The following is a 25166-nucleotide window of genomic DNA, read 5'->3' as shown; positions in this document are numbered from 1 at the left end:
GCCGCTCCACGCTCTTTCATACGCTCGAACTGATGAATCCACCAGCGGCCGTATAGCACCACCTCATTATTACCTTAATTTTTCCATACGTCCTCGACTCCGTTCCTTCCGCTAGGGACCACTTAATTGCACGCACCGGGCGCGAATTTGATACAACCGTTCAGTTATATAGAGTTGTAAACCAGTCCGAACAAAAAAAAAAAAAAAAAAACTCTCCCGGCTCGCGCTCCCGGTAGTATCCCCGTATTCCGTGTAATGACCCTACTGAAGTTGCGATGTTACGTCGTAATGGCCAGTGGATGAAGGGCACCATACCAGAAGCTCTCAAACTCACGCTCCTTGAACCGATTGCGGAACTCAACAATAAAGTCCCGACAAACTTCAAATGTTCGTCCTACACAAGACCGGCTATATTTTGTACGACCTGCGCACGCTGCCGCTCCCCAGCTCGCGCAATTTGTTTTTGCTTGACTTGTTCTTTTAAGTTCGCCGGAGCGCCACTGCAAGCTACGGCGCTGCGTTTGATCCTCAAGTCGCATAGGACTGGACTGGACTGGAAAGGACTTTATACACATCGATCCTGCAGTGGGCGGGGGTTTGTTTTGACCCCCGTCCCGACGCGGCCGGTCGTCGCATCTTCTTCGCTACCCCATTGTGTTAGGGAACTGCGCGGGCCCGGGACTGCCGAAATCCCGAGCCCGGCTCTGACTACATGCCGGGTTCGGACGGTGTAGCACGCATTTTGTCGGGCTCAGGCCGGGCTCGAACTTGGACAAAATTTTTTTCTGGTCGTGCCGGCGCGAGCCGTCGCAGTGCCTGAAGCCCGGCAGTCGCGTCCCGTGAATTTTAAATTGTTGATAACAAAACGTTTGCCCATTTACCCTTTAGGTGAAGTGAACACAAAGAAAAGCGGATGAAAACAAAAGCAAACGGAACTTCAGCGCGGCGGGCTATATCATGCAAGCAAGATAGGCCTGTTTGATTTGATATAAAGCGCTTTTTGAACAACTTTTTTTTTCTCCTCAAAAGGATATTGAAGGAGAGTTTCTCTGTGGAACGATTTGAATGAATCAACGAAAGGTAGAATATTTGTTCAATAAATGTGTAAATAAGGAAGATTATCCCCTTTTCTCAAAATATTTTAAATGATCCCCGGAGTACCTTCAGTTCGAAGAGTACGTCGCAAGTGAAGCACATCCGCCCAGATTCTTGAAAATACAAAATACAGTCAGGAATTTTTGGTTTGGTTGTACAAATCTCAGTCCAAGTTTAATAGACATTTAAATCCAATATACTTGCAGCATGCTTACGTATAATTCCTAGGTAGAAGACCGCAAATTTTTTTCGGGCTCATGTTTCCGACTACGGCTGATATTTACAAACAGACTGGCGGGCTTAGGCTTCTTTTATTATATACATTCAGTCAAGCTCGGGCCAGAGCAGGGTCATATTTTATAAATTTGTCGGGCTCGGGCCATGTCTCCCGTGTCGCGCCGGGCGTAGACGGCCTATAAATTGCAATTGCAACACGCGCGCACTGTATGAATTGTGCGTGGTCGTGTTATTTCACCTTTTTGACAACACCTTTATTTTCACTACTTTTTTTTTTAGAATGCTTTTTTGAATACCGCAGCGCGTCATCGTGTCGACAATGGCGCACTGCTGCGTTCCGTTAGGGGTCAGCCACCCGCGTGCGGCCCTCGGGCAGCATGCGGCCCGGTCGTCAGAAGCGTACCTGTTCTGTGACCGTACGTACGCCCCTGCCCCTGCTTTTAATTTTTATTTGAAGGGCGACGTGCCAGTTTTCACCTCAAATGCCCCGGGTGAGAGGCGGGAGACAACAACAGAGAATTGACCGCTTCCCCACCTACCATTTAGCCTGTGACCTACCATTTAGCCAGATTATTGTCAAGTAGTACTGTCAACTCGCTGAATTTTTTCTCTTTGCCTGCAAAGCACCCCCGACCCCCCGATTTGCCGTTCCGCCCTCCGCCGTGTCGGATTTATGCAACTCGGCCCTCCACCTCAAGAGATCGCGACCCCTGCGTTCTGCAAATCGAGCATCCGTTCCGCCAAACGAATTTCCTTTCACGAGTTCCCGTTGACCAACAATTTATCAACTAAATAATAAACACTTTCCCGAAGACCATTTTAATCTGAATGTAAATGTTCCGAGCCGCTTTTTTACTACTTTCTCGAGAAGGCAACATTTTACTGCATAATGCCGTGTACGTTTTCGTAACGTAAATTTATGATGCAATTATGCTCACTCATATCTGAAACGTTCCTTCCGTAAAGAGAGTAGCCGAACGTAAACTTATAATTTAGCTGAATGTTCTCTCATAAGCTTGAAATAAAAAAAACGGAGTTGAAGTCTATCATGAATATACCGTATTTACTCGCATAATGATTGCACTCGCGTAATGATTGCACCCCTGAACTTCATCGTCAAACTACGCTTTTTTTTTATTTCCCGCGCAATGATCGCACCCTGAACTTGCCGCAGCCATATGCTGTGTGTGTGGCAAGTTTAATGACGATGGTCGTGCTTACCTATGTTTCCTCCTCTTTCAAAGCGGATGTGGCTACGTCACTGCCGCAGACTTGCCGATATTAGTGATATCGGCACGCATGAGTTCATTATTGGTGCGGAAGAAACTCGCACTAAATGCACATAATGTACTCACAAGACATAGATGAAAACGCGCTCAGCTTGCTGCGTTGGAAGCCGTGTCCCGCACTGTGACAGCAACAGCCACTTATTGGTCGACCTGTTCTCACCTCGCAGAAAACTCGTTCCGGCGCATTTAATTCATGAAAACACGACATTTTGAGCCAATTTGCAACGCGGCTGGCGGTGGTCCGTGAAGTTTTTATTGGGTTTTCATTGATTACCTTTGTTATGTTCATGAGACCTACCGTAAAAATTCTGACCTCCCACTTGCTTGCGTTTTCTGCGCTGAAACTTCTTTCGCGAGAAATTTACCTCCCGTAATGATCGCACCCCTAAATTTGCATCATATTTTTGGAAAAAAAAGTGTGATCATTACGCGAGTAAATACGGTAGCCACAGTTACGAGTGAGGCTGTTGTCAGCGCGCTCCACAGCAAAAATACATTTGCACGAGGCTTAGGTGCATAATTCCATAATGTACTTCGAAAATCGCGCGCCAGTTCCGCTATGTTTACGTTATCTGTAAACGTGGAACTTCGCAGACCGTGTGGAAACCATGACGGGCAGCGCGTAAACAAGCGAAGCTGAGGATCAATTACAGTGCCACCTGACGGGGGCGCCAGGCGCCAGAGCGAGACCACGTGATATTACTGGGGACGCGCGCTGCTGTTGGAGGCGGCGGCGTGCGCAGGTCGTACAAAATATAGCCGGTCGTGGTCCTACCTACCTTACTCATACCAAAAAAATTGGCCGCGTATCTGCTCCCTTCGTTGCAAGTGGATAGTCTTTGTAGACATTTGCCAAAGAAATGCCCCCCCCCCCTTGCTTTCCCGCTCACCCCTCATGCTGTTCCTGTACCGTCGCGCTCATCTCCAAAGTAAACACACTAAAGGTTTGCGCAAGGCGATTTGAATTTACCGCGTTCCACTGCTACAGGCCGGGTTCCTCGATGCCAGCGCTGCAGTACGGCGGAGACGCGCGTGAATGGAGGCGGCCGACTTCAAGGTTTATAGAACCGCGTGGCCGTGCCCCACGTGCGTTCCAAGCCGAACGTGGGACCTAGCTAGTTGAACCTTTCGTTGCTGTTGCCGCGTGATTTTTAAATGCCGAGCATTTCAGTAACTCACGATTTCACCCGCGTTGACGTTCGTAGTCGTAGTCCGCACCCCTCCCCCTACACTATATAAAAAAAAATACTATCCGGCGCCTGGTTTCGATCCCTCGACCCTGCGGGCGGAACGCAATGTACATGGTGCTGTACCAACTGCGCCACAAAGACGGCACAGAATGGGAGGCTACGAACGCGCCTTATATCCTTGACTCATTCAAACTACGTCAAGAAGCTGCTGTTACAACGCATTCACTACCACCAACTCCCCAAACACTAAACGTTAACGAAATACACCCACCCCCTATGCGACGCATTTACTCGAGTCCCCCTCGCGGGGAGATGGGCCCAATTTTTTCATATGCCGCCAGGAGGCGGCTGTTTTCTGCAGTAGATGTAGAATATCATTTGCTATCAAAAAACCAAGCATCCATGAATGTTTTAATAAAGGAACACTGTAAGTATCCATTGTGTACTAATTTCTTGTATTATATTTGGGTAATGTCTTGTTCTTGTTCAACAAAGTTGACAAGTATGAACATATAAACCGGGCTTAGCCGTTTACATTTGGCTGTGAGTATTAAGACTATTGCGCAATAGAAATTTTGCTTTGGCCGGGTGGCTGAATCGAGTTACAGACAGACGGACAGACAGAGGCAGACAGGCAGACAGACATACAGACAGACCAAAATTTCTGAGTTTGAGTAGCCCAAGAAAGACTATCGTCTTCAATACAAGCTCATTAAATGACTGAATCCTTCGCTTGTGGGACTTTCATCTCGGATATGCGCCCATAGTTTCATCAGACCTATGCAGTTGACCTAACCTTGGCACAATAGATGATTGCGGCTTATGCGCTGAGTTATCAATTTGACCTATCGCGCTGGTAGCGCTCTTAACGTATTGGTGGAACATATAAAGACATTGACCGGGCATGTAAATGTTCTTTCAACTGAAACGGCGATCGCCTACGTCAGCCGGAAAGGCAAAAAATTGGATCAAAGACCTTCCAGATAATTGGCCCATCCGACTCAGTACCACGCACTTGGAATGGAGCCCCAGAACATATCCGTAGGGTGGGGTGGATCCGTGCTGGAAGTCTTGCCGTGACGGGAGTGGCTCGACAGCTTCAGCTGGACATGGTGGCATCCATCACTCCAGAGAATTATCTACTAATGCGTAGCATTCTTATGCCGCTTGTCTTGAGTGTCAGTATTTTTAGAGCCAGTTTTTTTTTTGGTTTTGTAAATCCGTACCGACCAATTATCTCCATTAAAACGATTACAGGTAGAACGTCCGCGAAATCTGCATTATTGTGGAAAAATACAGGGAGTTTTCAAAATTTCCTTCGACCAATTATCTACATTTACGCTATTATTACGATTATACGCGGAACTTTTGCAAAATCTGCATTATTTTAGAGATGAAGGGCGTTATAGGGTTCGCCATTTTCCGTAATTCTTTACATTTTTTTCTATTTGCTAGTTTTTTTTCAAAATTGCCTTCGACAAATTAGCTCAGGTTACGCTATTATAATGATTAAAGGGGAGACTTCCAAGAAATCTGAATAATTGTGGAAAGGCAGGGCCTTACTCGGTTCGCAATTTTTTGTGATTTTTTGTATTTTTTTTACTTTCTAGTTTTTCAAAATTTCCTTTGACCAAAATAATTATCTCCATTAACACTATTCTAACGATTACAGCAGGAACTTCCGCGAAATCTGCATTATTGTGGACATGCAGGGTGTCACCCGGTTCACCACTTTCCACAATTTTTTATATTTTTTTATTTTCTGGTTTCTCAAAACTTTTTTCGACCAATTATCTACATTTACGCTATTATAACGATTGCAGGCAGAACTTCTGCAAAATCTGCATTATTGTGGAAATGCACGGCGTTATACGGCTCGCCATTTTTCGTATTTTTTGTTTTTCTTATTTTGTTAGTTTTTCTAAATTTCCTTCGACCAGTTATTTACAATTACGTTATTATAACGATTATGGGTGAAGCTTCCGGTAATGAGGGGCCTTACACAATCCTGGCTCGTGTGGTATTCGGCAAAATATGCTACGGATTAATAAGGATCGACACCTTAATAAACTACGACGCGGATGTCGGTCTCTGTACACTCCATCCTCCACAATACGCAGGATGTACACACCGAGTCGTTTATTTATCTCTCCGGTACACCCATTTATTCACAATGCACCCGCATCAAACTCTTCACCATCTGCCCAAGCCATTGTGCCAGTACCAAATACAGGAATTTTAATTGTCGAACACTGCTGTAAAGAGATGTTACTTTCACTTTTACAATTGCCTAATAATTTCGGTGACACTAAACGTCTCATCTCCCACTTAAAGTGGCGGAGGCCCGGGATGTTTCATGCAGCGAGATCCCACCTGTGGCTTTACAACTGACCACCAGTACCACAGATTCAATGCACCCCATTTATATTCCGACTAATTGATTCACCATTTCGAAATTATCCCACATAATTGCTTTGGCACGAATTTTGATGTATTTCTAGTGTTTTTTATTCTTTGCAGCACGTCTCTTTTCTGCACCGTACAACATTGCCGCTTTTTTGCATAGTCGGGCGCTTAAGATGTAGCAAATCAAATGCGCCGTTGAAAAGGACATGTTGTTGTAATGTTTACGCTTGCACATTTATTCCGTGGAAGCTCAGTTCCTAACTTATGAGTTTAAGCATGCGTACATTAAAAGGGAACAAAGGGTTCGCTTACTATTTGTCTGATTTGTTGAAAACGGCTTTCTGGCTTCTCCTAAGACCCGAAATAAACATTATATTCCTCCTCATAAAAGTACTTGTGATAACCCTGTGAATAGAGGGTATCACAACCTTGTGAATAAAGAACTGTTATCGGATTTTTTTTTTTTTCTCACGGAGAGTTTTTCGAAGGTAAAGCGGATTCCGATTCCTCTACGCGATTTGTACATGTTCGTTCTGGACAAATGAGCGCGGAAAGGAGGGAAAGGAAGGCTGCTAGTTCGGAGCAGTTCCTTCCCAGCAAAGCAACAAGGTCCAGCCATTCATTAAGTTACACGTGGCGCCATTGGTGTTGTCTTTCAAGCAAGTAAGTTTGATTGTGCAAAGCTCATAACAGTCTCTTTGCACCAGACCTCCTAACTTTCCATTATACGAACATTCAGCCACGGCAAATGGCAGAACGTCAAGAAGGATAATACCAACAATGCCATGCAGCTTCCTTCGTTGGTTAGCTCGCTTGCTCCGTCACTCACTCACTCACTCACTCACTCACTCACTCACTCACTCACTCACTCACTCACTCACTCACTCACTCACTCACTCACTCACTCACTCACTCACTCACTCACTCACTCACTCACTCACTCCTTCCGCTATGGCCGACAATGAGAAAACTTCGCTACGCTTTGAGTTCGAAAAGTTTGTTCCTTCGTTTACTTTTGTTAGTGATGCGGCCGCAGCACGACGTCGCTGTTCTGCTGAACTTTTTAGAGTCATCTTTAAACTTCGCATCAGAGTCTCCCGTTTTTTGCTTGCTCCATTTACCTCCTTCACGCCACGTCACGCCGGCAGCTCCTCCGATTCTTTTCCTCTTGAGCGTGACGGCTTGTACCGAGCGAACGGATGTCCGATTCCTCTACACCATCTGTACATGTTCGTTCTGGACAACTGAGCACGAAAAGCAGGGAAAGCAGAAAGGAGAGCCAAGCGGCAACGCCTCAATAATTCCCGCCGTCTCCCGGCCGGAAACAAAATGCGACGCACTGTCGCCATGGCGGCTGTTCGTGGGAGCAATACGGTTTTTTTAGGCATTTCCACAACATTTGGCTTTCGTTTTTCTGTATCTCACAACGAACGGCTGTGTTCAGTTTAATCCCACGCTACTGATGATGATGATGATGATGATTGCTAGTGGTATCCCCTTTGTAGCGGGATGATGACGTGCCATCTTATAACAGAAAGCTAATGTACATGTTTTATACTCAGAATAGGAAATGAGGGGCTCGTTGAAATAATACAGAAATAAAAGTTGGCAGTCAAGAAAACCTCGGAAAGCAAAGGGGAGGATATGGTAGGTCATTGAAACAGATGAAGAATTTGGAAAAACAGAAAGGAAGTGGAGAAAAAATGCCCCCCGGGTGGGATCCGAACCCACAAACTTCAGAATACCGGTCTGGTGCGATAACCACTACGCTACCGGCGGAGCTATTTTGCCCTCCACTTTCTGGGGTATTTATGTGAAGGAATTTTTGTTTCCTGCCCTTGGGGGTGGCAGCCAGCGCTACTCGGACTACTCGGGGTGAAGGGGACCTTCCTTTTAACCCCCGGGCCGTGACTCGCATTTTTTCTCCACTTTCTTTCTGTCTTTCCAAATTCTTTATCTGTTTCAATGACCTACCACATCCTCCCATTTGCTTTCCGAGGTTTTCTTGACTGCCAACCCTTATTTCTGTCTTATTTCAACGAGCCCCTCATTTCCTATTCTGATTCGCTACATGCATAGCGAGGGCCTCTGTTCTTGCAGTCTTGGTGCCAAAGGTAGCTTAAGAGGGTGCAACGCTGGTCGACCACTCTCGACATGTCGTAGACACTCTAGTCACGGTCCGGGGGTTAAAAAGAAGGTCCCCTTCACCCCGTTAAGTCGGAGTGGCACTGGCTACCACCCCCAAGCACAGGAAACAAAAATACCTTAACATAAATCTCCCAGAAAGTGGAGGGGAAAATAGCCTCGCCGGTAGTGTAGTGGTCATCACACCAGACCGGTATTCTGGAGGTCGTGGGTTCGGATCCCACCCGGCGGGCATTTTTTCTCCACTTTCTTTCTGTCTTTCCAAATTCTTTATCTGTTTCAATGACCCACCACTTCCTCCCCTTTGCTTTCCGATGTTTTCTTGACTGCCAACCCCTATTTCTATGTTTATACTGTTCGTTTAACACTAGCGCTGCTCTTAGGGCAGGCAGAAGAAAGTTATTAGGCACAAAATACTTGTTTTTTCTGTTACAGGTTGTAGTTGTCCTAGGCAATATGTTCCTCTCTGCTTCTCGTCCACCAGCATTCTAATCTTTTTGTCGCTCGACAGCCTTGAAGTTAACTCCCGCCGTGCTACCCTTAAATCTTAAGCCTTCTGGAAGCCGAATATTTCCGTCGTATAGATTTGAATGGATACCCTTGCATTCTAACACTATGTGCGGCATAGTTTCTGTTTCTTTTCCGCAGACCACGCAGACCACATCATTTTGTGTATACTTTCCGACAAAATTCTTAGTTTGCAAGCAACCTGCTCTAGCCTCAAAAAGCAAAGCACGGCCTTTGGAATTAACTGTATTGTGGCTTCGGCATATATTGTTGTTTTACGGTGCGTATTAAGGTTCAGTGTGTTTTTCTTTTTGTTTTTTTTAATCCGAGTGTTTGCGGGGAAATTATATTAGCAAGGACAACACTTAAGTGACCACCATTTAGTTCTCACGTTCACTCAGTGTTAACTGCACACTTTTTAGAGCATTTTTTAGCACTGTAACTCAAGTAACAGTGCTACAGATCGCAAAAATGTTTCGCCCGCCTTACAATTGGGGATTTTTGACAGGCTAAATTTTGTAAAAAAAAAACCTTTTGACGAAACGGGAGGGTATAAGCAGAACATAACCATAAATGACGAGATGAGAATTTAGTGCGCTAAGAATGGAACCGACAGGAGAGACACGTCACACACAGCAACATACACAAACATCACTGCGCGATGTGTGGTGCGTCTTTCCGTTCTCTTGGTCCCGTTCATAGCGCGTTGCTACTTAAATACGTTGCCCCAACTTGCCCCCCAGATTGTTTTCATAAAACGGAAAGGTTGAGGAAGCAAGAGCTACTTCGTTGGCTTGTCACTTGCCGCTGCATGTATTATTTATGACCCTATGCTTTCGCAAGTGATAGTGAGTTCGTGACTAATTAAATTAAATTAATTTCTAGCCCGTCAAAAACACCCTGTCCCCGAAACGTGCTGGATATTTTCGAGTGTCCGGCACGCCTTTGTGCTCGCCTTTTTGTGTTTCAGTGTTTTCAGGTGTTATTTTTCACCAATTTCTTGGCTACCGCAAACGTCTTCGCAAATTGTAATCGACTGAAGGCGATGAGACCACTCGCGAAGCCTATTTGTGTTGACCTGAGCCCTGGTGCAAGAAACAAGATGTGGGATAAAAACAGATGAATGCAGATGACTCTCGATGGGAACGAAACGCAATTAAGGTGCTCAATATTGCCAGGCTTTCGGGTAACGGCAAGCACCAACAACACGCGTTGTCCGACGTCGTCGCGCTTTGCGAGGATGAAAGCCCCGATAAAAGTGCAACCGCGATGTAGCCTGCCCAGTACCTTCAGATAGCAATTTCGATGAACTCCGAGGGCTGGGATGTCCCAGATGCATTAGAGGCCGCATATTAATGGGGTCCAGGCGGCGCATTTCCAGGTTGTGATGTTCCGACCAGCCGTACGATAAAGAGAGTGCGCTTTATTAGGTGTAATGGTCACTACAGTTCTTACGCAAGCTGAATTGTCTGGAATATGAAGGTGGGAGTAGTCAGGCCATTTGATTCGTGGAACGACCTTCTGCCCTGCCTTCGTTATGACAACGGCACCGGCTTTATCCACGTCGGCTTCGACCTCTCATTTGCGTCTAATTTGCGTCTAATTTGCCTCCCAGATGCGTAATAGGAGAGAAAACTAAGTTGCTTCTTCCCTGTTCTGTTGACCTCTTTCTTGCTTAAATTCTTGCACGTCCGTGAGACATAGAGTCTGGCAATTAGACTACTGCTGGTTGCCCTAATTTTGCATTTCTGCGGAGCATTTTAGATCCGGGAATGAGGCTACTCTTCAGAAATTCCGCGATTATTTTTATTTCGCCCGTGGTGCGGCTAATGTGTTCTGTGAGCGTAGAGATCACATAACGTTTGCACGTTTTATTATGTACCTCTAAGTTTCAAAGGTGATTGAATAATGTAAGCAGGATGAGCATTAGCTTCACTCACTGGCACTAAGTTTTGGGTTACTGCATATGTTCATTTCCCGTTTTGTCCTCGAGGCTACAGACAAAGCAAAACAAGGTCGCCATTAACTGCGGTAGTTTTGTTGACTTGCCCTGAACTGCTTGCTTGGCGGTACTGAACGTGCCGTCATTTGCTGCAACTGCCCAACCTTCCTGCAAACACAAATTAATCGCCAGGCGAGCATTATTCGACCATTTCAAGTCTCTTTTAGACCAGCAATCTAAAATATACCGAATCGCTTTTTAATTTATTCTAGAATGATTTTCAGTACAATTTTTATAAAAACGAGAGTGGTTTGTGTACTGCCATTCATATTTAAAATTATGCGAAGCTAGAACAGACGCTGCGCCAGCATCGGTTACGCTAAGCACAGTCGACGCCGTCTGTGATGTGTTGCAGTGCGCACTTCCAGCCTTTTCGGCATCCTGCGCTTTGTCGCACACACTGCAGGCTAGCATTTTGCGTTCGGCGTGTTTTAGCATCCGGCCTTTATGCACTGGGAATCTGCACAGCTACCAATGATAATGTCCAGCATCATGCTTCGGCTTAATTTGATCCGAAAAGAAAGCGTTGTAGGTTCAGTGCGGTCAGACTGCAGTGGACAGGAAGGGCCCACTCATGGAGGGATGTGCGATGGGATACGCGAAAATCTGTCCTTTGTAGATGGTGCAGGCATGACTGGTAGAGGGTTATACGCATTTTCTTATCATCATAAGCAATGAATAAGATTAGTCTAACTAAAACGACAGTACAGAAAAACAAAAATATATTTACGGCACTACATTACCGGTAGAAGAAATGAAGTTTTTTCACATCGACGCTGTATATAGCTATGATCCCCAGTTTCTCTTCGGGAGGCGACGATTTATTTGGCACCGCCTTTTATCTTTTCCTCGCCACCCTGACACGTCTTTCACATGTTTTATACTCCTCGCCACCACCGATGCCTCTTTCAAAAATTGCGAGATCGGCTGATAACGACGCCAACCCTGTTACCAGCAGGTGCACTTTAACTCACTGTGGCACGGACGCATATGTCAGTCGCTCGGAGGAAGAAAAAATGGCAGCATCTCTACTCCGCGGATGATGGCGAGGGTGCGGAGTACGGGGACTCGAAATGACATCAAAGTTGCGCCCCAAGTGACATCAGATCTGCGCCCCAACCGTCATTCGATTTGAGCCGTTCGTTTCACCTTGATTATGCCCTAAAAAGAACTGCACCTCACGGCTCAAATCGAATTTCGCTTGATTTTCGCTTAACGGAGGTGTGCGCACGGATGGACGCGGACGGACATTGGGAGGTTTTGAGGTACTCCGCACCGTTAGGGGCAAGGGAGTAAGCCATTTGAATCTCGGTCAAATGGCTTACTAACTCACGGTCGTAGCCCGATGGGTAAGACGACTGACACTATCTTTGTCTGGTCTGCCAGACACAGCTCAAATCCTTCCGCTGCCTGTGTGATTTTTGCGATTGCAAATGCTATGCGCAAGGAGGCTCGCGGACATTGTGCGGTCCTAAGGTACTCCGCACCTAAAAGTTGGAATTGAAGGATCATCGGTGTGCACAGAAGCACGAACAGGCGCGAAAACAACGAAAAACCGCTGCCGCTGAAAGTGCAGCCACCGCCGTAGCCGCCTCAAGTTGTACATCGCCGAGCAGCTGCGAATGCCGCCAAATGAAAGGCGACTTACCCCCGTAGAACGCTGATGTGAGCCAAGAACGTAAAAATATAAATTTACTAGACAAAAACCACAACATCGCAAAACTTACCATAGTTGAAGCTTTGCTGGCTTTCGTCTGCACAGAGTGTAAGGGACCTGATTTTTGTAATTGATTTCGGGTGGAGTCTGCTGTTTATCTGGCCCTCGCGGTCAACTAGTACAAACGTTGCAGTCGCCACACGGGTGGGACGTGTTAAGTAGGCCTTGAACTTAGAACTGACGCTGGGTGTTTATTAAGAGTAAAACGTATTATACATTGTGTTTTCGTCTTGTTTATATACCCAGATGAGATGGCTCCACTGAGCAGCATCTTTACAGTATTGGTGGTGCTTTGGTGTTAGTTTCTTTGATTGTTACCTTTAGGTATCATGGTGTCGTATGCCGTATTGTTGAGTCCTGTCCTGTCTAAGGTGGGACAACATTACCTGTTTATCGAGGACGGTTGCTCCCCTTACCATTATTCGCACCTGGTGTTCGTACTTGCACTGAGAACCGCTGGCATCTATGCCCAAAACACAGATGATGTCTTGACCTCCAGGGGTTAGGCCGATGATCCATCGGAATAGTCCAAGGGTCCAATTAATACGTGCTCATGTCGTGAAATCAATGCCGCTACGCCGTTTAGTTCATTATGGTGGAAACGACACATCTTGCTGTGAATATTTTCATTTTAAAATAAATTCGTGATACTCAACGTCGACAAGTGTCGTACCATCACACACCCTTACAAACGACGTAAATATTGGTGCCCTTTCAGCTGAAGAACATCACTGGCTCTACATATGTCTTGGCTTCAAAGTTTCCGCGCCCGCAAAAGTTCCAATGTGATACCAACTCACCATTCGACCTCCATTACTACGTACCTCATATTTATTGTGGCACCTAACACAGTAATGTGAGCATTCCTTTATAGCGTTTCGGGGCCGGCTGGACAACTGCATGGTCAGTCCTTTTCACAGCAAGTTATATGCGGCTGATATACTTGAGGTTTGCAGTGTGCGTAGCTGTGGAAACAACCCGAAAATCTCAAGAGCTCAGGACGTGGAAACGAAAGCGTCGTCATGCCTTTTTTCCTGCTACCTAAATTTAACTCTTCGCTGTTCGGCAACTGCCGACTACTCAAAGAAATGTCCTGAAAAAATGACAGTCTTACGAGCATATTTACATTGTTTTATCATACGAGGAATCCCCCTTACCAACATTTTGTACCACGTCTTTACACAACACTGAAACGTACACACATACTTCATGAAAAGTAATATATTTCGAGCAAACATTGGTGAATAGTCATTGGCTCAAGCCTGCAGAATCCAGCCTGGCTCTTTATTTTTAATCACGGTTACAGTCTCTTCTAGTCTAACCAACGCCACGAGATGGATATCTCGCAAAGCGTCATATGGGTGCAATTTGTTGTACTCGCGAACTGCACTCCGCATTAGGGTTCTTTGCGTCATGCTCGCACGCGTTACGCAGAACACATGAAATCAACGCGAAATGGTTCCCAGAGCGTCATTGCTCACTGCTTTGCCATTATTCAGCGGGCGGTTGCTTTACGATGCCGCACGCCCAGTGGATCTCATGCATAGCCCTCACGGAACAGTTTGACGGGCAACTTGCATAGCCACGACTCCAGACCACCGGCAGCTGTTTCGCCTCGACCACAAAAGGGGCCGAATAGTCACGCGCGTGCCCCGAGATCTCGAGTCAACCACACAAGCGGTGCGCTCCCAGCCTTTGTCGCACGGGTGCATACAAAATTCTCTTCCGCCCGGATCGCTCGGGTCGCGACGCTCCACCGCCGCCGAAAATGTCCTCCAGGCGGTTCCCGCCTTCCTTACTCGGTCGCCGATGCTATAACCGGGCGCGCAGCATCTGTTTCTGAGTGGCACAGCGCTTCCGCTAGTCGCTCTCGCAGTCAGTGTCGGGGTTACCATCTTTGTTAATTGTCGTCTGCGCTCTCACTTTCTGGGGCTGTAAGCGACAGCGCAGCGCTTCGGCTTTGGCCGGGTTCACTGAGGCAGACAAGCTTGTCACAACCGAGAATGAACCTGGAATGATGATGCTATAGCATTTCCGACACGTGCCTCAGAATCTCTTGCCCACCGCTAAAAAGACTTTCTCTCCGTGTTGGGTTCCATCTGGATAATTAAAAACATCGCTAGACGTTGGATTTTTAAACATTTAAATTTTCGCAGTGTCTCCAGTGCCGTCCGACGTGGCTCCAACTCAGTGTCTTATGCATGGCTAGAGAGCCGTCTGACAGCATTAAAATTTGTAAGGCTTGCTGGCAGGAATAGGAACGTTTGTTATGGTGGTGTCAAAGTTTGATCTTAGCTCCGGAATCCGAAGGGCCGTAATTCTAGTCCGGGGCTTACCAGTTCTATTTTTGTAGATGCAGCTTCTGTTTCAGTTTCGATGGCTTAGGTTAATTTGCGCTTTTTAAATTATTCCTTTGGGTGCATTAGATTAGGTTAGGTTACGTTAGGCTAGGGAGCGAATCATTTTGAGGGTTTAAGAAGAGTATGGCATTGCGCATGGCGAGGATGAGTGAATGTTATTAAAAGGGATGGAAAGCGATCTGAGCCAGCTGTGGAATCGCGATGAATTGAAATCTGCACTATGCGCGCCACTAAACTTAAAGGCTCGCCTTAAAGCTGAACGCACCTCAACCTCAACCGATTACTTGCGTTCGCGCAAAGCATTTTTCGACGATGTAGCGGAGTCCATGGATGTAACGGAAGCCTTATATACTCCCTGTTACGTGCAAGCATTTCCAGGGGGCAATAAAAATAAGCAGCTCAATGTGTAACACAAAAAATTTCCCCGCATTTCCCCGAGGGGAAGAATGTGAAAGTGCGAATGCAGGAGTTGAATTTGCGCGGTTCGGTAATGTTCGCGAAAGAGAGATCACACACACACACACACACACAACTACAAAGAAAGAAAGATGCATTTATTCACAGACACCTATTTGTGTTGTCGTTGTACTTGATTGCTAGAGCGGATCTCAGCTTTGAAATTTCGTGTCAGTACTCCTTTAAGCGGGTGCATTAGCCCTTCTCACGCCCGATTCCTGGCCAATCCCCCACGTGGGTATGTGCCATGCACAGACACCTATTTGTGTTGTCGTTGTACTTGATTGCTAGAGCGGATCTCAGCTTTGAAATTTCGTGTCAGTACTCCTTTAAGCGGGTGCATTAGCCCTTCTCACGCCCGATTCCTGGCCAATCCCCCACGTGGGTATGTGCCATGTCAGCGGCCAGGCAGCGCGCGCCCATCTCCCCCCGTTGCCAAGGAAGACGAGGAGATTCCTGGCCAATCCCCCACGTGGGTATGTGCCATGTCGCCCATCTCCCCCCGTTGCCAAGGAAGACGAGGAGCGCGCGCACCCGCAGCTGTTGCTATGTGGACGGACGGCGGTCAACGGAATTCAGGGTCGCTTATAAAGTGCATTCGCACTTAAAAAATGTAGAACGCGATAATTGTGCTCTTCTGTGAGTGTTGAAGGCAGTCGCCGAGCTAACGACGGCAGTTTTACCGGCATTATACTTCACCGACATATACTTTATACATTATATACATTACACTTCGCCGACATTATACCGACTTTATACTGCCGCACTGATGCGCCTGCACGCTAGCAAGGTCGCGCTGTGCAAGATATTAAGATCAGAGACTACGTTGTCAGCGCATTATTGATCACCGTTGAGCATCCAAAATAACTTGTGTAGACGTAAAAACACAGTAACGAAATTTAGCGGTACTAACAGAGCTCTTTTTTATAGTTGCATGTACATTAGAAACTTGGAGAAGACAGCGTGTAGAAACTTGGAGAAGACAGCATGTTGCATTCAGACCGCACATTTTTCCGCCTAGGTATATCAACTTCCCCTGAGTCCAATTCCCGTCCAGTCAGGATTAAATCTTCAGAGTATGCGCAGCAGTAATTATAGTTACTCACGTCATGTCTGTGAACCTGGTATCAAATGAAAAGCACTGGCGGCCCCGGATAAAGACAGCAAATAAAAGTTCACCTTACACGTTACGTCTACATGCGATTATATTTGCACAGAAATGGTCGTAACTGTGTTAGCTTTCACGTAAAAGAAGTATAAAAACTGCACTAACCTGCAGAACTTCGATAGCGCACATATGCAGCGGGAAACACACCGAAGGGACAACAGGTTAAAGGGTAAACACACCAGCCGTTGTGTCGGTCACCGGTCGCAAACTAGGCCTGAAAGAATGGGTCGGCGGTGCTGTAAATTGTCAGTTTAAACACTTGTACGTCCCGTCAGTTCTGCTGTTTATTTTTTTAACCAAACAAAACGTAGAGAGGCGAAGCATAACTCACTTAATCTCCAAGTCATCGGAAAGGCAAAGATAACTCTAGAACTGGTTACGGTACAGTGTAAATGTAGAGCCACAGTAGTAGTTGCAGTGAGGTGAGACAAAAGACGTTCTGAAATCTACACACTGCTGCCCAAGACAGAAGTTACGAGCGTGTCAAGCATTGGTAAGATAGCAGATTTACAACAGTCAAATGTTGGACCAGGACCCAAGAAAGCGCTACAATACACATCGTTGACACTGCGAACTCAACTCTTATTTTAAAATAACCTTGACCAATAACTCGATTGACAAAAACGAAAAGAAATTGTGTACGTCGAATCTAAACAAAGCAGATTAAAACAATTTGTCTTGGCTAAAACCAGAGTCCTTCAATGTAAAGCATTGAAGGACTCTGCTAAAACCCACGCGTTGAACGTCTCAATCACTACCTACATCTGCGAAAAAGCATTCGTAACAATATCAGCTTTCGTGCATCCTTGCCTGTTATTATAAAGGTCGTACCTAATAAAAAAAGGTCCCAGATCAGTTCAGGGGGCCCAAGCCCCAACCGCTGGCTGACAATCTGCCACATCGTCTCTCACGCCTGTTCTCAGAGACAGTTGGCACCCAAGGCATGCATTAATACACTCCCGATGCGACACCAACCACCCACCAGAACATTTGTTATTGTGTGTCTTGTCTTGAACGCTTCCACTCAGTGTGTTAGTGACGTCCCTCGAGCATACTTTCATCTCCAGGAAAAAATGCATTCGATAGCCCCTTAACCGTACAACAAAAGCAAAACAGAAACTAGAAGACGTGTTTGCTGCTGCGAGTAGATCGTAGTGCCGCTCTGTGCTGGCGAATAGCTATAGCAGAGCTTCCGGGCATGAGAAAAGGTGTTTATGGGCAGTGCCGCAATGTCTCTTTAAACCAGTTGAGACTTAGGAACGTCGCCTCCTTGTTCTTCAATTCTTGATAGAACTTCGAAACGATGGTTCAAGAGCTTCCATGACCGTGATCAGATGCATCACTGAATGTATATTGCGAAGAAATGGGAAAAAATTTGAAAATTTAACCCACCACGTAGCCTTCAGAACTGATTATAAAGTACTGAAGTAGTTCGATGGTCACATATTTTGCAGAAGTTTACGGTGGTGGTCATGATGACGAGAACGAAATAGCGCCGCGTAGGATTAGCCTGGGATGGCATTTAGTAGAGAATAGCTTTCAGCCAATAAACCATGACAAAAATAACACATAACTTGGTGACGCAATCCTGCAGCACGCGGCAAAGACATGACCTAATAGCGCGACCTAATGATCTAATAGACATGACCTAATAGACATGACCTAAAAGACATGACCTAATAGCGCGATAAACGGGACTGCAGCAGAACGACACGTTACAGACGGGCACAACGAGGAAAGAGAACCACGTACTAACAACGAAGACGTAGGAGTTGCCTCAACAGTCCATTATTTACCTAAAAAGCTCACGAACATTTTAGATGCGGAGCATCTCATGCTCGGGGCTGTGTCCTTCTCTCCCTTGTCCACCGTCCGCACTCTACTGCGCATGCGCGTCTCTTCAGCCCCGTCAGCGTTCGGGCTGATGTCAACGCAGTCCACTATAAAAAGAAATAATTAGGCGGCGCCCGCTTTCGATTCCAGGGCTCTCCGGCCGCAACGGGATGTACGCCACGTGGCGCTCTTCCCACTGCGCTACAAACATAGACGGGAGCATGTGCTACGAACGCGCCTTATGTCCTTCACTCATTCAAACTACGTCAAGAAGCTACTGATACAATGAAGGCACGCAAAGCTGAACGTCAACGGAAACGACGAACTGAAAACTAATGGGAAATTCAGTCGACCCCATGGCTGCTCGCATACTACTCAGGGTTCCCCTACGGGAAGATGGTGTAACTTTTTCTGCGAGTGACTTTCGTGGTTTATTTTTTTACATACATTCACATTCTTCCGGCATTGTTTGAAAGAAACCTGCTATTTCGCAATCTTCGGAAAGTTCTTAAGAAGATTTGAGTTGGTACCCACCTTCATACAGCTTATCCTGTAGCAAATGTTTATGCATGGTGCGGTAATACAAATACTTTATATGAAATAAATGGTAACCTTAGACCAGTGTTCGTAGCGTACAATGCCGGAAAATATGGCTACCACTTCTTTCAACCTATCAGGAAACATAAGTTTGTATCACAGGTTGTCTCGTCGTACTTGAACAATCGAGGACTTCAAAATAGCTCAGATATATGCCGCCTTCAAGGGCGTGATAGCCCCTCGTCACTAATGCTCCAGACTTGACGAGTCACTATGTGCACAGACTGCAGTTACTACAGTTGAAGTGTAGCGCAAAAGCTGTAAATATCCATCAACCACTTTTACCTCGGACATCACTCCTGTTAGCTTGGGTACACTTTGTAAACAGCCACAGATTGTACGTGGGTAATAAAGGTATACTTAAAAATACAAACATTTGCATACCATGTATGCAGCATGAAGGAAAACTAATTTATTTCAGGAATAGCACGGCGATACCGAGCATGTAATAATTTTGTACACGTAGCCATCTGCTTAGCTCTCCTTTAAAGCTTTAGGTCAAAAACGGCGGGAATGTCACCACGCATATTTTACTATAGCATTATGTTTCATCGATAGTACAGGTGCCGTCATAAGTAATTGGAGCACGGGAGCTGTGGCCGAACTGCATAGGAGCGCCGTGTAGCTGCACCGGCGGTAAACGAAAGGAGCAGAACACGCATGCGCGCCTGCTCACGGTGATAGCCTTTCTATACTTCTCAACCCACTTCTTTTAACGCGGCTTCGAGCGTTGTTCGCAGCATACTGGTCTCAGCGATGGCGCTGATAGTAGAGGCGGTATCTGGCAGCGTCGCGCACACACTTTCAGCGCACGCGAGCTGCTGGAGAAGAGTCGCAATCGAAAGGATCTGAAGTGACAATTTTTTTTTCTAATATTTTTAGCTGGGTATGCTATCAGCGCCAACGCTGAGACCAGTATGTCGTGAGCAACGCTCGAAGCCGCGTTAAAAGAAGTGGGTTGAGATTCATAGAAGGGCCATCTGCGTCGGCCGGCACGCATGCGTGTTCTGCTGCTGTAGTTTACCGCCAATGCAGCTACACGGCGCTCCTATGCGGCTCGGCCACAGCTCCCGTGCTCCAATTACTTTTTACGGCACCTGTACATGTGATGAGGCAGTACGCAAGGAAGTAAGGCCTCTAATTTGAAATATGCGCTCTCAATTTGGGGCTGAAATTCTTTGAATGCAAGGCGTGTTTAAAGGTGTTTTCAGAGATAACTGGCATTGTCTTGGTTGTAAAAGTGGTCGGCAAATCTGCCCCTGTGATACAACGCACCTGAAAAGTGTGACTACAGAATCACACGCTACAAAAAATCCTAAAATACTCAAACTGTCCTTGGTCTTACCGGCCTCAAAAATACCAGCTGCTTTTTTCGGTTCTGCGTTCACATACAGGAATCAACGTGGTAACATGTACGCGAGCTCTTTGTGTGATAATAATAAATGAGAAGGGGAAAAAATGTTGAAATGGGCATGCGTTGATTTTTTTGTTATTCACAGAGAGCAGCAGAGGCAAATTTTTTTAACTATCAAGCGGCTACGCTGACTTTACTGGCATTCTCAGAATACTTAGCACATGCTGTTGATGTAAACGCACAGAGGCCACAAAACGCACAGAGGCCACAAAAGTACAAATATCTAAACAATTTGCCTTTTCAGAAGAGCGCATCTGTTATTCAGAAATGACTTCACTTTGCTGATATGCCTCATTTGCTCAGCAATTACCTTGGCCATGGTAAAGCAAACAAAAGCCATTAGGCTGCCTGGTTTGTTTTAATCTTTAGCACAGCTATCCTCAATACACCGCATCTCTGACTTGATCAATTCGCATTCAATTCCAATAATACGAGCAACATTTTTTTTTCTTTCTGGCGCAGGGAACCGGTTCGGCTGCGACTGCAGGCTTGCATGGATGCTGTACCTCGAGAACAACACCCGAAGCGACAAGTTCCGCCGCGAGCTGCGCCACGTCAAGTGCGAGTTTGACGCCGGCACAACCAGCAAGTCCGGCGCCAGCAGCTCCAAAGTCATCAGGCTTAGTCTGAAGCAACTCGGCTGCAAGGAGGACTACGAGCACCCGCGTATCCACAATGAGGTTTCTTCATCCCCGCCCTCAGTATTGTCACCAGCTAATGCCGAACCAACTAAGTTGTGGAACAGAGGAAATTCGAGCTTTACCGCCCACAGCGAAGACATTGTTGAGAGCTCTGCCATGCCGCCAGTATTCCGGCCGGGGCATGGTTCAGATTCGGCTAAGCACGACCATGAGCGCGACGACGACCAGACCCTAGCGAACGACGTCGATGCCGTGTTGAGCCAGCAAAAGGCACTGAGCAAAGAGCCACCACGACAACAGCAGCACCGTCCAAACGGAATGACTGCTGGAGGAGGCGTTCCCAGCACCTCTACGTCACGCGTGACGCACATCCTCGCCACAGTGATAGCGCTGGGCCTGTTGAAGACAAGGTGATCCAGTTAGTTGAGGCTCGCAACGAGGAGGGCAACCCGGGATACTCGCCTTCAGCAAGCGTATTTCCGAGTGATTTTATTTTTTCTCCTGCCCTTGCAACGCCCCCCTTGCTGTAATCTCGAGCATTGAGGGGAGCTTGGGATACCGACTGCACAGTCAAAGAGGGAAAAAAGAAAAGAAATGTGATGAGCAGGGTCTCCACAACTGTGATCTCTGTTGAAGGCTGCCTCAGTGAAGTGCTTGTTACGTGCGAAGTTGAATGTGTTGTTTTCCCTGTGTGCCTGCACCCGCAAGATTTGTTGAGGCGTCAGCCCGAGTTCAAAATCGGGTAATGCTCTATACCATCTACTGCGACGGCTCTGAAAAAGATGGAAGCGCAGCACTGCTAGCGGCTTCAAAACACGTTGTGCAGCCGTTTTTAATCAACCGTATTATGAATGCGCCCTACTGAAAGGTTGGAATTGATGTCACAAAAACACTTCGATATACTTTCAGAACAGTATACGTCCGAGTTTCTGTCGTGTAGAGTGCGCTCCTAAATTATTGTAAGGGTTCCCAACTGCACGCGGCGGCTAGGGCAACATCTAAGGTTAAAAGTAGTAACACTTCATCCTATTGCGACACGTCCAGTTGTTCAGCCGGTTGCAGAAAAACACAAGGCTTCAATACAGGCATAACACGGGCCCAAATATTCTGAAGCTTGAAGTGTTGTACTTTACGGAAGACACTCCATGGTCTTCCAGCATTTAATTTGCACTCAGGAAGATTTGTCTCTAACGTCCGGGTAGCTAGTCTTCGCTTTACGCCTATACATCTAAAACGTAAGAGCATAACTTGATGCGGATTTGAAAGATAAGTAACATTTTATTAGCAGGTACTAACAGGATGACCGCTTAAAACCAGAGATGTTTGTCTTGAGTTTCCTGTATAAATATTGGCCAAACCTTCAGTTAGATTTCGAATATTTTAACTTTTTGGCATGGCAGCTGAAATGTGGAACTCGCATGTTAAGTTGTTATGTACATATTTAACAAAGTTTTCTTCTCGGCTACAATGAAGGATTTTAACATCGGTTGCGTGTGATGGCCTTGGCACTGCCTCTTACACTATCTCATTTTGAACATAAATCATAGCTTCCAAAAACCTTTTTCAACTTGCGTACCTTTCTTGGCACCATTGTCCCAATTCACTATCATTGCGCTCGCCTGCGGCAAAAAATAATATTGCGCTCTAACACTGCGTTTTAAGCACTAATGAAGTAGCAGCTTCAGCCTCTTTTCTTTTCCTTGCCAAATGGTGTGCTTTTTATTATATAGATAAACTTACGTAGTGGTTTCGAGGTGCACCCACATGATTGAAATAATAGGTTGTGGTAGTAGCGCTACCAAAACCTAGTGCGTAAACAAACTTTATAATTCGGGTAGAAAACAGTTGCGTCATATATCGTAGCTTGGTTTTGCCGCAAACACAATATTCGTGTAAAGTCACGTCCCATTTACATTTTTGCTTTGTTCAGAACAGCTCCAAACTTCTTAACCACAATCGTATCATTCAGCATTTTAGGCCTTATTCATTTGTGTTTTATGGGCCTGTCGGGCTGCGTGCTTTCGTTGGCTCTGACGATCCATATGAATCAACAACCGATAAATGTTGAAGTGAGTCGACGCCTTGCGTGACCCACCACTACTGTGCGTGACACTCAGCATTTGTATTTGGGCACATTCTTGGGCTAGGATCTTAGTGTTGTCGTTTATATGTCTTGGTTTCCAAAGAACTCCGTAATTGTGTGAAAAATCGCGACGGTTGGGTGACAAAACGATGAGAGCACGTGTGAAATTCCCTACTAAAATCTTTCGGCTATACCCCAAGCTGTTTTCTTCAGTTGGCATAGGTGAACCTCATTGTTTTTCTAGCCTAATTTTAGGTTGATTGTTCTGGTCAACATTCAACAACTTTGTTATCTAGCAAGCGCTAATATTTTCAGGAGAAAAATGAATTGATCGCTTTAAGAATGTGGTCGTTCAAAAAAAGAAAAAGGTCAACAAAGATTACGATACTACGCCGTCAGAGTCACAAGACTCATTGACCCGCAAAAAATTCATTGAAATGTGAGCACTGTGTATTTTCTTTTTTTTTTTTGGTTAGCGTAATTTATTACACAGTGTTCCACAATGGCGACATCGGTGCTGTACTGCTGTTGAAAAAGTTACCTGATACCAAATTCAAGACTGCTTCTGTAATACGATGAACAGAAAAGGCGTTCGCAACAAATCCATCGACCGAGCATTAATTTTATTCAGAGCAAACTCAGAGCAACAGTAATACAAATACATTCACGTTTGACATGAAATTGGTAAGCACGGATTGATGCTGATATCTTGGTCAGAAGATGCACAAATTCTTGCCGATTAAAAGAACAATAATCACGTCATTCAAGAGCACCGATATTATGTTTCCCATCAAAATAGACTCTCCTACTCTAACTAAAACCCACCAAAACTATTCATTTTGCATGAGGTCCGTGCTGTACGGTCAGACTAACAAAATATGTTGCTATTTGTTTCTTTGTGGAGTTTTGAGGTGTGTTACGCTAGTCGGATGGAGAGAACTGATATTTATTTCCATAATATTGGAGAACTGACACTGCCGGAACAATTAATGTCACATAGTTGTCAAAATCATAATGCCACTAAGTTTTCTGGCCTGAAACGTGCTTTGTACTCTAAATATGGCCACACGGCATTGCCCTTGCCAGAAATAAAACCACGCGCACACCTTTCTCGCTAAGTGCGTAATCGTAGTACCGTGATAAGTATTTTTCTTGCTTTTGCCAACAAACATCATCCATTTCCATCTTAAGCATTTCCGTGGAACAGTCGGAACAGTTAAGTGATTTTTCCTAACTTTCAATAAAAAAACAATTTTGTGGAACCGCAATGCTTGTGCGTTCTTTCAAGAACACCTTGTACCAAAAGAATGCATTCAATAAAAAGGCTGAAAACTGTAACCTCCACTGCGAGAGTGATTAATTTTCAACGGTCCAGCCTACCATTTCATAAAGTTAGTAAAATCCTTTATCTAATCTAATCTAAAACCTTTATCTAATTGACGTAAAAATATCGGAGTAGCGAATGAAAACAGCCTCCTGATTAAACATACACCAGTCGGTCAGCCGGTAAATTAACTGCAAAGGCGTGTAATTTTTTGAGAGCATGAAGTAAGTCAATTGCTCCTGTTTGGTGAAAGACCAACAGGACGACAAATTTAGCGGAAGACTCCCTCGGCTCCTTGGTAGGTCTCCTTAATAGTTTCTTCAATCAGATACATTTGCTGAGAGTCAAAATAATTTTTGAGCATGTCATAGTGTTTCGGCACAACATGGTGTTTCGGCACAACGAAACGCCGTCCGTTTTACTGCAGTTTCACCATGTGCTTTTCGAAGTTTCAACGTGACTCCCTGACGACGGTACACCAGACTCTACTGGGCTCCGTTATCGCGCTGCGCCGTCTGATTGCGGCAGTCGGTTGACATCGACCGTTAGCGAGCTACGAAGACAAGGTGAGCCCATAAAGTACTGTGCACTTCATAACAAATCGTTACTTCTGTTATTTTGTTTTCAGACGGCTGAGTCGCTCGCGCCGGCGTCTTGCATTATGCGTGCCGAGTACCGTTTTAGGGGCGAAACACTTTAGGG

The 25166-nt window shown here is 45.7% G+C and overlaps 1 protein-coding gene across 1 annotated transcript in view; it reads left to right on the top strand.

Annotated features, from left to right (window-relative positions):
• The window catches only part of LOC144179419 (uncharacterized), a 132118-nt gene extending 107642 nt beyond the window's left edge, over positions 1-24476 (top strand). Inside the window, exon 3 of the mRNA XM_077707774.1 lies at positions 20879-24476. Coding sequence (XP_077563900.1) covers positions 20879-21471 — 593 coding nt within the window. The 3' untranslated portion in view covers positions 21472-24476. The remainder of the gene's footprint in view (positions 1-20878) is intronic.
• The last annotated feature ends 690 nt before the right edge of the window (positions 24477-25166 follow it).

The sequence above is a fragment of the Haemaphysalis longicornis genome, unplaced genomic scaffold (assembly GCF_048455015.1).
Source record: "Haemaphysalis longicornis isolate Haplotype H1 unplaced genomic scaffold, Haemaphysalis longicornis Haplotype H1 scaffold_4, whole genome shotgun sequence".
NCBI classification, from domain to species: domain Eukaryota; kingdom Metazoa; phylum Arthropoda; class Arachnida; order Ixodida; family Ixodidae; genus Haemaphysalis; species Haemaphysalis longicornis.
The sequence above is the reverse complement of the archived record's forward strand: the minus strand, read 5'-3'. Positions and strand labels throughout refer to the sequence as shown.